The following is a 17,386-nucleotide window of genomic DNA, read 5'->3' on the forward strand; positions in this document are numbered from 1 at the left end:
ACACGCAATTGCGACTAGATCTCACAATTCTGACTTTATATCTCGCAATTCTGACTTTATTTCACACAATTCTGACTTTATAACACGCAATTGCGACGTTATATCATGCAATTCTGACTTTATATCACGCAATTGCAACTTTTTATCTCGCAATTCTGACTTTATAACACGCAATTGCGAATTTATATATCACACAATTGTGAGAAAAAAAGACAATAAAAAGTCGCAATTACCTTTTTTATTTTTCATTCTGTGGCAGACACAAGCTTCCATACTATAGTTAATTTATGTAACTGAGGAGAGCAAAATAAAGTAAACTGTGACATTTTATACCCAAAAATTCTTAATACAGTAACAACCGGTAAAATTGATAAAAATATGGGACCAAACATTATTTGACCAAACATTATAGACACTTTGACCTGCCCATGTTTTGCTGAAGCATATTTTCTTGAATTGCTAATGCGAACTTTTTACACCACAGACTGAGCAAAATTAACAATTGCTTGGTAATCGGGTTGACCGAAACTGGTATATTGTAATTGTGTAGTTAAATTTAACAGCTGACAGATATTCAACATAATTCATCTGTGAGAGTCTAACAGCAGGACGGACAAAACCAGTGAAATGTCAACTGAGTTCTGCTCATATTTCATTACTATTTTCTAAACTATAGCGAATAAACTGTGATAATGTGAGAAATGTTGAAGGTCTCTGAATAAATGTTTGTTTGACTGTATATGTTACATATTTAATCCTTCACACCAAGGGTTTGAACCAATAATTGCTCATTTGAGACCTCCACAGTTCATAACACACGAAGGAGTATTATTACCAGTGAGCATGGTGATGAGAGGTAAAGACTGCTCCTCTGCCGAGCCCCAGTATCCCGCCTCTCCCAGCAGGTTCCTGTCCAAAACCTGGTTATAGAGCTCCTCGATCCAGGCCTGAGACAGAACCACCAGAACCCCACTGCTCTGGATCTGACGCACAAACTCCTTCTGCACACACACACACAGCTCATTCAACATCACCAGCAGATTGTGTGGGCCAGCCTTCAGTTAATTCAGAGATATTTCAAGTGTATGGTAAATAAAGCAGGTTTGCAGGAGTACCAAAGACACCAGAGCAGACGTGGGTTTCCTGTGGTAGAAGTCACAGCAGCACAGTTTGAGGTTGAGCAGTAAAGCATAATAGGAAACCAGGTACAATCCATCCGCATTCATCAGAGCCTGACAGTTCAGGTTTTCACTGCCCTCGAAACCTGGAGAATGAACCCCACCTGGAGAATAAGACCACATAATAACATCATATTACATCCATTCAGGCAAGTCTGAGCTTCTGTTTACCAGATTTGATGAGCACTATGTATGTGTGTTGACCTAAATCATACCTCGATATTATATCTTATATGACGCAAGTCGTATGGGCTTCTGGAACGACATGAGGGTAAGTACAAATTTTGGGGTGAACGAACCTTTAAAGGGGGATTCAACTAAACGTCAGAATTCATAAATTACCCAGCCTGAATAAAAACTACTGATATTTGGCCATTTTGGCATAGGCCAATAACCATAGGTCTGACGATGACAAGATTATGAATGATTTTCAAGATTCACCAATGACAAAGGTAAAGTGTTTTTGTAATGTTTAAGGAGTTCAATTTTTAAAAAAAAAACTTTTGCTGATAATTTACTCACCCCCATGTCTTTCAAGATTTCCATGTCTTTCTTTCTTCAGTCGAAAAGAAATTAAGGTTTTTGATGAAAACATTCCAGGATTTTTCTCCATATAATGGACTTCAATGGGGACCAAACGGTTCAAGGTCCAAAAGACAGTTTCAGTGCAAACCGTTCAAAGGGCTTTAAATGATTCCAGACAATGAATAATGATCTTATCAAGCGAAACGAGCGCTCATTTAAAAAAAAAAGCTTTTACAAGCTCAAATGTGCGTTCGTGACTCTCCTGTTCAAAGTCAATTCGTTCATTTCGTTCGTTGAATGAGCCAATGTGAGTGTGCACACCGACGTGTATAACGCCACGCATAAAAGCGTCATTTTTTAAAAAACGCCTCGGGTTCGTTTTTTTAGTTTGACTCGCTACGTCAAAAACTATCTAACCAATGAGATTGGCGCTTTTGCTCACGTGTTTGGAGCTTCTGAAGTTACAGTAAAACACATCTTGGGGGCGCTCAAACAAAAAACGCATTTGCAAACAAATCACAGCTTCATCGGAAGGTTATGATAGTTGGTGACTTTTTTGGCATTTGGTATGTGAATACAAAAAAAAATTGAGGTCATGATCCGAGCAGGCTATGTGGTCATAAAAAAAATAGTCACACTCGTGGTCTTCGGTCAGAAATGACCGACCCATAGGAAATGAATGGGAAATTTACAAAAAAACTAAAATTCTCTGAATTTTTGTTTGTACAATCTACAAATCGGCCATGATTCTTAAAAGAAGTACACCGCAGAAAAGGGGTGACACTCTACAACATCAAGAGTGCAAAAAATTTACACCTACCCACACACACACACACATACAATCACAATTTTTTACACATACACACCAATAAATTCAGACTACAAAAAATCTGTTTTGAATTTTTAAAAATCACAGCTTCATCTGAATGTTACGAAACTTGGTGACATTTCTGGCATTAGGTATGTGGACACACACAAAAATTGAGTTCATGATCCGAGCATGCTAAGTGGTCGTAAAAAAAATTAGTCACGATTTTGGTCTTTGGTCAAAAATGACCCCCATAGGAAATGAATGGGAAATTGACAAAAACACAAAAATTCATTTTTTTTTGTTTTTTTTTTGTTTACAAATTTAATAAGAATTAGTTTATGAGATTGTTTCAATGATATATTCAAATCCACCCCCAAAAAAAATGTGTTCATAAACAGCTGGGTAATTCACATGCCTCTCCATAGAGAGCTGTACATGTCATCTAGTGGTTACACCATGATTCTACGCTTTTTCTCTCTAATGTAACCAGATGGTGCTAATTTTCTTCAAAAAAAATTTTTTTTTCTGAAGTCCTAGATTCTAAATTAAACAAAAATACTGCATTAATATTTAAAAAAAAAAAAAAAATATATATATATATATATATATATAGAAAAATATATATTTCCATTCAAAAAATAGACCATAAATATTGCATAAATATTAATAAATTCAATCAAATTGTCTCAAAATACTAAATTAAAAAGAATAAATATTATAGAACAAAAATAAATTGCATTGGTTTTACTGGGATGAAAGAAGTTTCATTTCTAGGCCTCCGGTCACTTCTGACTGGGAAGGCCCAGGACGTGACTCATAGATGAATACCGTCAAAGGGCTAATTATTGTAGACAGCATTCGGCATGTTACCTGCTTGCAGACCCGAACAGAAGGTGGTGGAGAAGTTCTGCAGGGACACGTCTACATCGGTGGTGCTGTGCAGTCCCAGCAGGCGAGGCAGGAGTGAAGCCAGAGACTGCACAAAGAGCCGGGCGCTCTGTTGATCTGCTTCCTGGTTCTTCAGCAGTTTCAGGGACAGAGCAGCCGTGCGTAGCGTACGGTGGCCCGGACACTCCCGCGGCGTCTGCTCCTCGTCAGCCAGAGAGCAGTTGTCAGACCCCATGTCGGAGACGTCGGAGCGTCCCGAGTCCTTTTCTGCAGCCATGGAGTACTGGTCACACGAATCGAACTCATAGCGCGACAGCTCCTGCTCATCCGCACTGAAGTTGCTTTCGCTGTACCGTGAGCCGTGCGAGCGTGTCCGAGACTCCACAGATAGAAAGTTGGTGATGTCAGGGTAGGCTAAGCCGTGACTGCGCTGCACTACATCGGGAGGGGCCGTGCCGGACGGGGCTTCTGGGACGCCACTGTCTCGTACACATTCGGGGAGATCCGCGGCCCCGCCGGTAGACGGCGAAGGTAGGCGTTGTCCCTCCCCAAAATCCTCTGGAGTGGTCTGGCCCATTTCCCCTTCCAGAGTGGTCTGACCGATCTCCCCCTCTACAGTGGTCTGGCCCGTGTCGGTCGTGACGCTGATGCTGATGTCAGGGCTGCGTTCGGCGATGCTGGTCTCCCAGGCGGCGTTCTCAGCCGAAAGCACGCGCCGCTGCCAGCGGAAATCAGCTTCGTTGAGTTCTACAGGCTCACGCATTGACTCCGCCCCTTCCTTCAGATCATCCAATCGCCGCAGCAGCATTCGAGACTGGTCTGGCTGCAGGCCACGCCCTTGACTGAGCTCATCTAAAGCACCCAATAGTGCACAAGCGCAGGAGACGGAGGAGTAGCACGCCTCAATTCCACCCTTCATGCATGCTTCTGTTATACCATCCATTACCCTGAGAAAATGGGGAAGATGGTGGCACTCATTGGTAAAAATTACTTAAAGGAGTAGTTCACTTTTAAAAAAAACCCATGTCATCCAAGATGTCCACGTCTTTCTTTCTCCAGTCGAAAAGAAATGAAGGTTTTTGATGAAAACATTCCAGGATTTTCTCCGTATAATGGACTTCAATGGGGTCCAAACGGTTCAAGGTCCAAATGAGAGTTTCAGTGTAAACTGTTCAAAGGGCTTTAAATGATTCCAGACGATGAATAAGGGTCTTATCAAGCGAAACGAGCGGTCATTTTAAAAACAAATAAATAAAGTTTAAGTTTTATAAGCACAAATGCTCGCCTTGCTCTGTTCTGTTCTGTGATGCACGTTCGTGACTCTCCTGTTCGAACTCGTTCATCAAAATGAACAAAGCTTTTTGAGTCATATCGTTCATTCAACGAACGAAATGACTTGAAAAAAGATTCATCGTCTGGTGTCGTTTAAAGCTGCACTGAAACTGTCGTTTGGACCCCATTGAAGTCCATTATATGGAGAAAATTTAATTTTTGGTCCCACTTTATATTAAGTGGCTTTAAGTACTATGTACTTTCATTGAAACTAATAATTTGATACAATGGACTTATTGTGTACATACATGTTTTTACACTGTACTTATATTTTTAAAATACCAGCATGTAATTACAGCTGTAACTAATTTATGTAATTACATCTGTAATTACACAGCTGACCCATCCCTTATACTTAAACCTCCCCTTAAACCTACCCATACCACCACACCTGTCCCTAACCTTACCCCTATCACACCTCAATAGCAGCAAAAGTGTTTTACAATACAACAGGAACACAATAATACATTGTACTTATTGTTCGATGTAAGTACGTAGTACTTAAAGGCACTTAATATAAAGTGGGACCGAATTTTTTCATCAAAAACCTTCATTTCTTTTCGACTGAAGAAAGAAAGACATGGACATCTTGGATGACAATGACATGGGGGTGAGTAAATTTTCAGCAAAAGTTTTTTTTTTTAAAGTGAACTACTCCTTTAAGGCCAATTACTCTACATTGACAAACATTAATCAACAGACATGTTCATCTGGTTTGCTCGGATCAGTGTGTTACCCATGTTGGCAATTCGTGTTTGTCTAGTCTGAAAAGTGATGTACATTAATCTTAGAATAAATTAGAAACAAAATAGCTTACAGTTTGAGAAGATCAAGATGCGACTTCCTTTTTGAGAAAGACCTCTTTCTCGTCTCAGGTTCAATAAGGCATGGACCAGCCAGGTCAAACAAGCGCTGGGGGCTTCCCACAATCTGCAGGGGCGAGAGGAACAACAGACACAAAACCTCAGTACACTCAAATATGAATGTCTTTCACAATTCAGGGGTTGTTAGAAGCGAGAGTCATCATACTTTGGTATACGTCTCGAGGCGTGAAGGGAAACTACAACAAAAAATCCACAACAGCATTTAAATGACTTTACAAAAGAGGACAACAAGTCCTAGTCTGCTATGGAAATGCTTACCAGAATCAAATACCCCCTTGCTTTAGTAGGAAATTCTTCTTAGCAAACTTGTACAGGTCCTTCTAAAAAAATTAGCATATTGTGATAAAGTTCAAATAATGAACTTCAAATATCACAATATGCTAATTTTTTGAGAAGGACCTGTATTGTTCCCGAGTGCATGAATCCAAAGACTAAACACTTAGTTGGAGTGAGTTATTCTCAGTTTCCAGTGAAGCAGTGGCTAAAGGCTGAAAAGAACTGTAAATACGGAGAAACACGTTACGGAAAATCGCACAAATCTCTTGGCTCTATTTTGTGGGCGGGTCTTGGGCACTGTTGCTATTTTACCGGCGGGATAACTGACTCTTGCGCCTGTCTGACGCAAGTTTAAAAGGGGTTGGTCTGAAGTAGCTTCATTATTCATAGGTGTGGTTTGGGGCGTAACGGGAATAAACCAATAAGAGCGTCATCTCACATTCACTTTAAGAGCGTGATGAACGAGGTGCGCTTGTTCCATGGAGCAAATTCAATCAGTTCACAGCCGAGGAGATCGATGTTCTCGTCAGGGCCGTAAAAGAAAGAGAAGTGACATTGGGGATGGGACAAACACACCTAAATTAGCTTCGGTTAAACATGCTTATAATAATTTGGGTAAATGTGTTAGCTTTATGCCTATTTTTCCCATCGTCATGGACACAACAATGATTTCCCTCGTGTTTTAATAGTTTTCCTTATAATAAAGTATCATTTGCATAAAGTAAAATGCATCTGTGTAGATGAGAGAATCATCTACAGCGTGTGTGTGTTGTTCGCACTCTGTAATATGGCCAAGCATGCGCTCTTAAAATAGCATCTGAATGTACGCGCAACGCCACTGACTTTAGACTGGAGTTTTTTCTGGTCAGTGGCGCAATTGTTTCTGGAACTGCAAAATAGGGATTGTTTGCGCCGAAACACGCCTCCTTTTAGCGCCGACCCGCCCAGGGAGCGCAAGTTCATTCCCTAGTTTACTGACGTGCGTCTGTGGCGGGAAAAGTTCGCTTTGCACGGGTGCAAAATACGAACGATACATGCGTCGGTGTACAGAGTCATTTGCGCCGGGTCCAAGATAGAGCCCTCTGTATCTGTAGTCACTTTACTTGACTCTAGAGTAGTCATACTCTAATGACAGTTAGTCGAAATTGCAAAGTTACTTATAGTTAGAAGGATGGACTATCGATATAAAGTAGTGCTGTCAAACGATTAAAATATTTAATCGCGATTAATCACATTAATGTCATAGTTAACTCGCGATTAATCGCACATTTTTTTCTATTCAAATGTCTTTTGATTTCTTTTTGTTACATTATTTTTTTTTATTAAAAATATCAACATGGGAAAGTGGATTGGCTTGTTTAGTGCAAATCTTTTTTTTATTATTATTATTGAAAATAACTTTGGAATAGTGCTCAATTTCACACTAATATATACAAATAATCTCTCACACAATGTAACACTGATCAATAAAAGGGTGAAAGAAATACTGACGAGGTCCTGATATTGACGAGGGGGTGGAGAATTCGCATCATCTGTGTGTGTGTGTGTGTGTGTGTTTGCTTGGCCATCATCAAGCGGTGTTTCGGACGTGCTGCGATGATGATCGCTCAGTTCACAACGACAAAACACAGATCACTTGGTCTTGTCAATGGGACAATTTGGCAACTTTTTAAAAGTAAACTTTCCATTCATTATCTTAGGGCATCCATTTCGGCGTCTCGCGCTCGACATCCACTCAAAACGTTACCTCGCAAGCCGAAACGAGTGTGTGCGGAACAAAACGTCCTCGCGCTGCGATCTGAAACCCATTCATTTCAATGGCTTGCGCTGCACGAGGACATTTTGTTGCTTCTTTGCCCAAAGCACAAGCGGATCTAGACCGTAAACAAAACAACAGGCACGCCGCAAACACACGTTTGGGCTTGCGAGCTGGCTTTGAGTGGATGACGAGAGCGCGAGACGCCGAAATGGATCAGGACGCATGCCGTCCTGTTGCAAAACATGTGAAAAAACTACAAAGTTTGCTAGGACAAAAAGACCGTTAACCACGCGATAAAAAAATTAACGCTGTTAAAATTGGTTTGCCGTTAATAACGCGTTAAACTGACAGCCCTAATATAAAGCGGAACCAAAATGGTCGTACAAATATGATAATTATCGTACGTCTGGCAACATTCAATGGAAGTCGAAGTTTGTTCAAGCGCAACTTTGTGGCCCAGACGCTGGTGACGTGAAGCTAGTTCTTTGTTGTCAGTTTGGTGTGTCTCAGTCTCATTTGTGATTCCTCACCTCCTTCATAATCTTAATGGCCTCCACTCTGTGCTGGGGTGGGGGGTAGAGCAGAATACGGTGGTACAGGGACTGCAACACCGGCTTCATGGACTCGATACAGCCCACCAGGCGGACTAACTCCGCGGCCACATAGCAGATGGTGCGAACGACGGGCCCGATCATGCCGGGAGCGCTCGACGAGCAGCCAGAACCCCGGCCCTGGTCCGAGACCCCTGACCCCGGGGCCGCGTCCGAGTCCTGAGACGGCCCGCCGTGGGCGGAGCTGATGCTTTTATCACTCGCGGGGTTTCCCATAATCACCACCAGAGTCGGACACAACTGCTTCCTGTGTACAGACAGGACACACTGATGACCATGCTTCTCTCAGAATCACAATAATCAATTAGTAAGTCCAAAGTAACACAAATTGAGATTATGCGTTTACAAAAAAAATAGACGCGTTTATTGGATATTGTACATTGATATCATTTTTTGGATATACCCTGCTAGTACTCATTGAGTTATGGTGGAGAATACTTTTAGACCATCATTTTTTAGTCAGTATGAAATCAAAAAAGGCATTTCTTAATTTTTTTTATGGATTATTTTAGTATTTATCATAGGGCCGTCAAACGATTAATCGCGATTAATCGCATCCAAAATAAAAGTTTGTGTTTACATAATATATGTGGGTGCACTGTGTATAATTATTTTGTATATATATATATATATATATATATATATACACACATGCATGTATATTTAAGGAAAAAATATTATTTATATATTAAATATTTATATATAATATAAATTATATATACAGTATATACATGAAAATATTTCTTAAATATATACAAACATGTGTGTGTAAACAGTAATATAAAATAATTATACACAGTGCACCCACATATATTATGTAAACACAAACTTTTATTTTGGATGCGATTAATCACGATTAATCGATTGACAGCCCTAATTTATCATAAATGTTATTATATCAGTTCACATTCATTTTTTTTTTAATTCATGGGCCTCATCATTTTTAATCAGAATAACTTACTCTTACTCTTCTCTGATGATGATGAGGGCGGGGCAACCTGTCACTCACATGAGATCAACCAATAGCAAACCACAACCATCCAATCAATTCCCCACAGACAAAATCAAGCCCCGCCTACATTTTGTTTCTCATTCCAGAAGCTGTTTCACACTAATATATGCCACAACTTAACGCTAATACTTACATGCTGTACAAATAGTTGAAAATTTAATGAATTCATATTAATTAATTAATTAATTAGACAATGTTTTGCCTTTTTTTCACACTTACAGTGTAAGCTTAAAACATGCACATTTAAAAAGTCATTAATTCACACTTGCAATCATATGGTAAAACGTATGATTATGAGGGTTGTCAATTGATGTTAATTTAATGCGATTTAGAAAATATTTCAAATAAAAAAGTAGTATTTATGCATAAGCTGAGCTATGTTTAACTAGATAAAGTTGTCAACATCCTTGATTTAAACAAGTCTCACCAGATGAGGTCAGTGAAATTACGATGCAGGTGCATTGTGGGAGGACAGCTGCTCAGCATAGACAGAATACACTCCAGGTACAACAACTGCAGCAGCTGGTTTTCACTGAAGAAGAACACACATCTCTCGTCACAGTGATGAAACGCTAGCGCACTTGCAAAATGGCATACTGCCCGAGTAGGTACAACATTAGAGGAGAAACAAACTTCATAATTACCATTTTAAAAAGTGCATTCAATAAAGCATGAATGTATGTAATATAAATAAAATCTGTGTGCACTGTGTACTACATCCGTCATGTTGGCTTTGTTCGCCAACTTAACACTGTCTAATTCAGACATACTACTTTCACCAACTATATAGTAAGGAAGTAGGCATATTCTGACACAGAGTATAACAGATTTGCTCAAAGTCAGCATTGACTATATTACAGGTGAAACTCGAAAAATTAGAATATTGTGCAAAAGTTCATTTATTTAAGTAATTCAACTTAAAAGGTGAAACTAATATATTATATAGACTCATTACATGCAAAGTGACATATTTCAAGTCTATATATGGCTTGTGTTTTGCCTTTAATGCAAGTCAATGGGTTTTTCATGCCCTTTTATTCTTCATCAGGCAAAAATCATAAAACAGATTAGAAAAGTATTAGCACTCCTCTCCTAAACTAGACACACGATTTGACGCATCAATCATGCATTAATTGAGATTTTGCTCATTAATTTCTATAGTAAAAGTGATTCTCATCTACACACACCCCTAACAATAGTCATCACTAATACTAGTCTACTAATAATGACTACAAGTTAATGACATGTCAAGCTTACTTTGAGACAGACTCCAGTTTGTCACAGAAAACAGTGAGCACCATAACAACATCTTCATACAGCGCATCAGTAGTGGGAGAGACATCTGAAAACATACATAACATTTACATAAATAACTAATAATTGCCACATAAAAAGTGTAAGCAAGCAATTTAAAAATATAACATTACGTTTTATGCTGCACTCAAAAAAACTTTGTGAATATTAATTATAAATCAGACTATGTATAAAACATTATAGATCTGAACCTAATGAGCAGTTATCTAAACAGCAATTTCAGGCATCTATTCTTCTAGGTTTTCATGGGACAGAATAGCCTAAAAGACTCTAAAAGACACACTAAAAAATGTGTAGCTCCTGCATTTTATCTTTGTATTTCAGCACACGTCCAACTACATATGTGTATACTGCCTTCTAAAATACCTTAAAGGGGCAGTAAGCAATTTCTGAAACACTGTTGAAAGTGGCACTAAAACACACTTGTAGTCAATCAGCAGTAAGGGGTGTGTCCACTCATAATGGGGGATGTGCATGGGGCGGAGCTATGATGATGGGGGCGTGGTTCTATTGGGAAGGGGCGTGTTTGTTTCAGTGATTTCAAATATTAAAAACAACAATATAACCCTAACCCTACAGGAATCACTTACTGCACCTTTAATTTGGCCCAGTTTTAAAGGGATACTCTGCTTCTTTTTTGGAAATAGGCTCATTTTACAACTCCCCCAGAGTTAAACACTTGAGTTTTACCGTTTTCGAATCCATTCAGTCGATTTTCTGATATTTAAAAGAATATCAGTAACCAGACAGTTTCTGGTCTCATTGACTTCCATAGTATATTTTTTTCCTACTATGGAAGTCAATGGGACCAGAAACTGTCTGGTTACTGATATTCTTCTAAATATCAGAAAATCGACTGAATGCATTTTAAAACGGTAAAACTCAACTGTTTAACTCTGGGGGAGTTGTAAAATGAGCCTATTTCCAAAAAAAGTGGAGTATCCCTTTAAGACAGCATTGCATGTATACCTCACAGAGATGGCAATGCAAGTCTCGGTTTAAAAAAGGAGAGTCCTTTGTTTGTAGATTCCAGAAGAGCTGAGCCGCTTTAACTGGCAGCTGATATCACCAGTAAAGGTTAAGCAATGAAAATGGTTGTGGTTTATTATCAGCAACATGAAAATTATTAAACGGACAGTTTGACGAATGCGTCGTCAAGTGAAAGCTTGTTTTCATGGCTTATTGATTGCGTGAGTACCTTTGCGCTGGTGCACAGGAATGCAACGTTCCTCGGCATCAAAACCCTGTAAAAATCCAATCAGACTCATTAAAAAATGCCAATTTCGTAACATCAAATCAAGCTTAACATTCAAGAAATGTTTAAGAAATCTAAAAATGAAAAATTAGAGTAGCTTATTACATGGCTACTTAACAAAAAATAAATCTTGATTTGAGTTCAGCTATGATTGTTCAGGAAGATGGTCATTATACAAAAAATTAAAATTCATAACACTTTACAGCAAGGTTTCCTTTGTTAACAAAGAATAAACAAATCGTCTACTTCTACAGCATTTATTAATCTTAACTTTAACATTTACGAATACATTTTTTAAATCAAAATTTGTGATTATTAATTAGATTGTTAAAACATGAACAAACACTGAACAAATGTATTTCCCTTTGGAACTCGCACTGCATCCCCTAGAGGGCGCTATCGGGAATGACTCGGCAACTCTGGTGTCTGAAACCTGAGTCTAAACAGAGCGGCAACCATCCGGCCTCTCTTGCGAATCCGACACGGAAGTGACTTAAACTGCAGTTCATCGACTGGCCACTAGGGACAGGCTGCAAAAGAGAGTCAATCCCATAGACTCCTCTTGTTAAAATGCCCAACTTTACAGCAGAAATAAACATGTTTACAGCCTGGTGCAATAAGTGGTTTTGGTCCATATTGCTAATTTTGCCGTTCGTGACGACTGTGAGGGGGGTGAATATTTTTATAACTCATCCGTTTTAATTATATTAAGCCTTAAAGTTCTGCGCAATTAAGGGCTTGGTCACTTGAGTGACAGGTGGATAGCAGCTAGCTGTTTGTCTGCTGTCTGTTAAGCGTTGCGTCACCTTAGATAATCCGCCTCTTTCTTAACCCCATTTCCGGTTATCCGGGAGTGACGCGCTGCCAAGATGGCGACAGCCGGCTCTGCCCACTTTGGGCTTATTTTTTACAGTCTATGGTTTAATATGTATGGTTACATATTAGGGATGGGCAACGATTAATCGCATCCAAAATAAAAGTTTGTATTTACATAATATATGTTTGTGTAGTGTGTATAATTAATTTGTATATATAAATACCCACACATGCATGTATATATTTAAGAAATATGTGCATGTATATATTTTATATATATTTATTCACAATTAATATTATATACAAATATAAATATTTGATTTATTAATAACACATTTTTCTTAAATATATACATGCATGTGTGGGTATTTATATATACAAAATAATTCTACACACTACACACACATATATTATGTAAACACAAACTTTTATTTTGGATGCGATTAATCGTGATTAATCGTTGCCCATCCCTAATACATATGCTTTGGACACCAGTAAAGCCTGAGGCATTCCCTCGTCTCGTTCCTTATTCTCAGGGAACCATGGTTACATTAATTACCTGAGAAGTTTTATTAACAACATTAACAAAGATAAAACATAAACAGTATATCACTCACAGCACATTCATGTGTGTAATGTTAACAAATGAGAACTTATTGTAAAGTGTTACCAACATATCTGACAACAGAATGCCACCACTGACCAATCACACAAGCATATTTCAGAGAGCAGTGTAATAAGAGATCAGATATGTGCTTGCGATCTGTGAAACATGACTCACTGTGTTTTCCTGTCGATGGCGTAGTTGTAGAGCGAGGTCTCCGAGGATCTGGCTGAGAGTGGCCCTGACCGCTGTGTTGATACTGCGATGATGACAACTCGATATGTACGTCTCGATACACACCTGGAGGCACACAAAGACGCAACCGAGATTGAGCAACTTCTAATATCCACCATGACAAACTGACTTTGTTCCGCTGTGGCAATGAAAGGTACCATCATTCCCTTTTAAAGCCACTGTAGATATTTTGCACGTCATCATTTTGATTTTATGGTTTTTTAGAATTTTTAACTACATCAGAATGGTACGAAACTTGGTTAAGGTTTTGGCACTTGCTATATGAACACACACACACACACACAATCATGGACATGATTGAAAAAGGTTAAATGGTTAAACGGGTCCTACAGCTAGAAGGCATGTGTTTTCAGCCTCTGCCGTCTCACTATTTGAGGAACACATGAACTTCATCTCCGGAGTCACTCTGACAGTCACTTTCCACTTGAGAAAACAATCTCCAGATACACACAGAAATGCTCTTCACGTCAACCCATCAAAATTAAAGAAACTGACAGAAACATATTACTATTGTACAGTGAAATGTACTTCTCAAAGTAAAAATATAATAAAAAATATCATTAATTAATTCTTCCATGTATTAGTTTTAACAGTAAATCTTTGTAGGGCAAGTACTGTGTTTGCCAAAAATATAATTTGTTCATTTTCATTTGATTACATTTTAAAAGACTTATTAAAATGTTTTACATTTGAATTCGTACATAAAGCCAGAAAAAAAAATTTCCACAAAAAAATAAATAAATAAATAAATAAAGCATTTTATAGGGCCTTATTATCGTAAAAAAAATACTTACGATATTATTCAATTGATTAGACATGATTGTTTTTTATCAGAATGTATCAGAATGAATTTTTTTATTTTTAGATTACTATAATTTATTTGAACCATTAAATAGGAATCCCAAAAAAATGTAATAGAGAAAAAAGGAATTTTTCGGGAAAAAGGATTTCACGGGGGCTGTTGTTTCTTTAGGGATTTTTTTTTTTTTTTTTTTTTTACATAAAACAGATACATGAATGAATCCTTCACAAGATCTATAACATGCATTTAGAAAAACATTTAGATGGGGTGAATTTTTTTTTAATTGAAGAAATAGAAAGGAAAACTTTGGACCGAAGGGCACTGAAATAGTTGGCCATCACTTAAAGAATGGATGGATGGATGGATGGATGGAACGAAGAAAGAAAGAAAGAAAGAAAGAAAGAAAGAAAGAAAGAAAGAAAGAAAGAAAGAAAGAAAGAAAGAAAGAAAGAAAGAAAGAAAGAAAGAAAGAAAGAAAGAAAGAAAGAAAGAAAGATGGAGTTGGATGGATGGATGGATGGTTTTGATTGATTGCTGCAAGCGTGTGTTTATGACGTGGAAATCTCTCTGTTAATCCTGATCAACAAAGTGACTCTGAGAGGGAATCTTCCATTAGCAAACAGAAAGACGGAGCTGAGCATCTGCCGTCGTGTGACTCGCTCGCTCGCTCGTGGAAAAAGGATCCGAGACGTGGCACTAGTACCTGTAACCACGGCAACCAACGACACGCCGCTGGAACATTAGTTTCATGATGGAAGTGAGACGTCAGGAGAAAGGCCTTCGCCGTTTCACTAAAAAACAACTGCCTTATATAAAATCCAAACGCTCAGTCAAAAGAATAGGTAATAATCAACTCATTTAGCAGCCCTTAAATAATATTTGGACACAAACGTCTGCATGTCTAATAGACTACATCAAACAAGTGCGGCTAGACCTTTTCTCAGAAGCAATTTTGCGATGACAATTAATCAAATGGTGTCAAGGTGTTTTTAGTGCACCTGTTTGGCATTAACGTTTGGCAACCATAACTCCTCCAAATATCATGTGTCTTTACTTTAATCAGTAGTCATATCTTTTGTTCTATTATTTATACCTTACAAACAATCTACAATTGTGTTATTATTAGGGCTGGGCAACGATTAATCGCGATTCATCGCATCCAAAATAAAAGTTTGTGTTTAGATAATATATTCGTAGTGTGTAGAATTATTTTGTAGATATAAATACACACGCATGCATGTATATATTTAAGAAAAATGTGTTATTAATATATCAAACATTTACATTTATACATAATATTAATTATGTAAATATATATAAAGTGTATACATGCAAATATTTCTTAAATATATACATGCATGTGTGTGTATTTATTTAAACAAAATTATTATACACACCACACACACATATATTACGTAAACACAAACTTTTATTTTGGATGCGAATCGTTGCCCAGCCCTAGTTATTATGTTGTAATCTCACGTTATTCTTTATACCGTGGTCTATCTGAATACTCGAATCTGATTGGCTGGTTAACCGTTTAATGCACAGGTCAGTTTAATCACTGATCTATATTAACACACTTACAGTATGTAGATAGTGCTACTCAAACACAGAAACATGTTATCATCATCAATCCCGCACAGTATGTTAATAAAATAGCTTCGCTACTTTATTACAAACCCCCCCACACACACACACACACACACACACACACACACATAAGCGATAACGAAGCCTGTAATTTTACTCAAATTTATTGACTTATCTCCCGGATATGTTGTCAATGGGCTATTGCTTGGAAATGTCTTGTCGTTATTGTAGGTCTGTATGATATATCATAAACAGAAGAATGTTCTTCCATCTCCATCTAATCATTCGTTTTGTTATCGCTCTTCTGATGGTTTTCAGCCTTATCTTTCAGCAAATTGTATAGTTGTATGGTGTATAGCGATATGACCCAACACCCAAAATACTATCAAAACACTCCATTCTTCGTGAAAGTTGGATAAAAAAAGCGCACAGGAATCAAAAACCTTGAGAAAATGATAAACGACCCCGCCAAATCCCAGAGATGCCGATTCGCACAGGACTAATATTATCACAGTTCGCCGAAATATAGACGGTCATTTGCGGGGGAATTTATACTTTACAAATTACAGACATGGCCGATTCCCACGGGATTAAAATCACAGACTACCTCCGCAATTATTACAAATGACAAGAGGTCACCAGGTAATACTTATCCCATCCGAATAGGTCTTATGACGCTGCACAGACGCAGGTAATTCACACACGCATCTCTCTCTCAATTCATTCAAATAAATGTAATCTAATCGCTGCTTTATCTCCGTGTCTAACTCAAAGCGGGCAAAATGCTGGATCCAACGAGCCGTAACTGATGAAAATAACTGCTACCAGTCACATTTAGTGCTGCAAACATCAATGACAGCTTGAACTTAAAAATTCGGACAAATGACCATGGTATAAGCGCCATAACCCACGGCTAGCTGTGCATTAAATGACTTGAATGCACTATCATCATGCATTAAAATAGTTGAATGCACAGCTGGGTGAGGATTATAAAGATTTGTGTGTATGACTGCACAAGCCTCATGTTTATGGCCTGTTCCCTACGCTCCTCAACAGTCCTGTGTGAAAATAAGAGCAGTCTGCCGCTACCAGACACATTAAACGTGATGATGTGCTTTTATGAGCCGTTTATGGCCAACCAGGGGCAAGATAATAAAGTTAGACGCCAGTCTGCACAGACAACCAGTGTGAAATCTGATCACTTAGCATGCAACTGTCTGAAATGTGCAGAATACATCAAATCCGCATGCATGGTTCATATCTAAAATTACCCTTACCATGACAATTAGTGGGAAAGGACAACAAATGCAAACAAAGAGACTAAAAAGAAATAAAATTTGGTGTAGAAACAGTTTTCACTATTAAAGAGATACCTCACCATTCATGAGCCAGACACTAGACGGGTCAGACGCGGCATAATTTAGTCTTACATTTTTTTTTTCAGCTTATTTTGACTCTCATGAGAGAAACT

At 38.2% G+C, this 17,386-nt stretch overlaps 1 protein-coding gene across 1 annotated transcript in view; it reads right to left on the bottom strand.

Annotated features, from left to right (window-relative positions):
- arfgef3 (ARFGEF family member 3) overlaps positions 1–17,386 on the bottom strand; it is a 61,219-nt gene that overhangs the window by 36,702 nt on the left and 7,131 nt on the right. Inside the window, exons 6-14 of the mRNA XM_039690503.2 lie at positions 13,443–13,565; positions 11,789–11,834; positions 10,534–10,618; positions 9,704–9,808; positions 8,184–8,511; positions 5,552–5,664; positions 3,385–4,349; positions 1,116–1,282; positions 836–1,001 (exon numbers count right to left, since the gene is read on the bottom strand). Coding sequence (XP_039546437.2) covers positions 836–1,001; positions 1,116–1,282; positions 3,385–4,349; positions 5,552–5,664; positions 8,184–8,511; positions 9,704–9,808; positions 10,534–10,618; positions 11,789–11,834; positions 13,443–13,565 — 2,098 coding nt within the window. The remainder of the gene's footprint in view (positions 1–835; positions 1,002–1,115; positions 1,283–3,384; positions 4,350–5,551; positions 5,665–8,183; positions 8,512–9,703; positions 9,809–10,533; positions 10,619–11,788; positions 11,835–13,442; positions 13,566–17,386) is intronic.

The sequence above is a fragment of the Pimephales promelas genome, chromosome 11, assembly GCF_988280905.1.
Source record: "Pimephales promelas chromosome 11, fPimPro1.hap1.1, whole genome shotgun sequence".
NCBI lineage: Eukaryota > Metazoa > Chordata > Actinopteri > Cypriniformes > Leuciscidae > Pimephales > Pimephales promelas.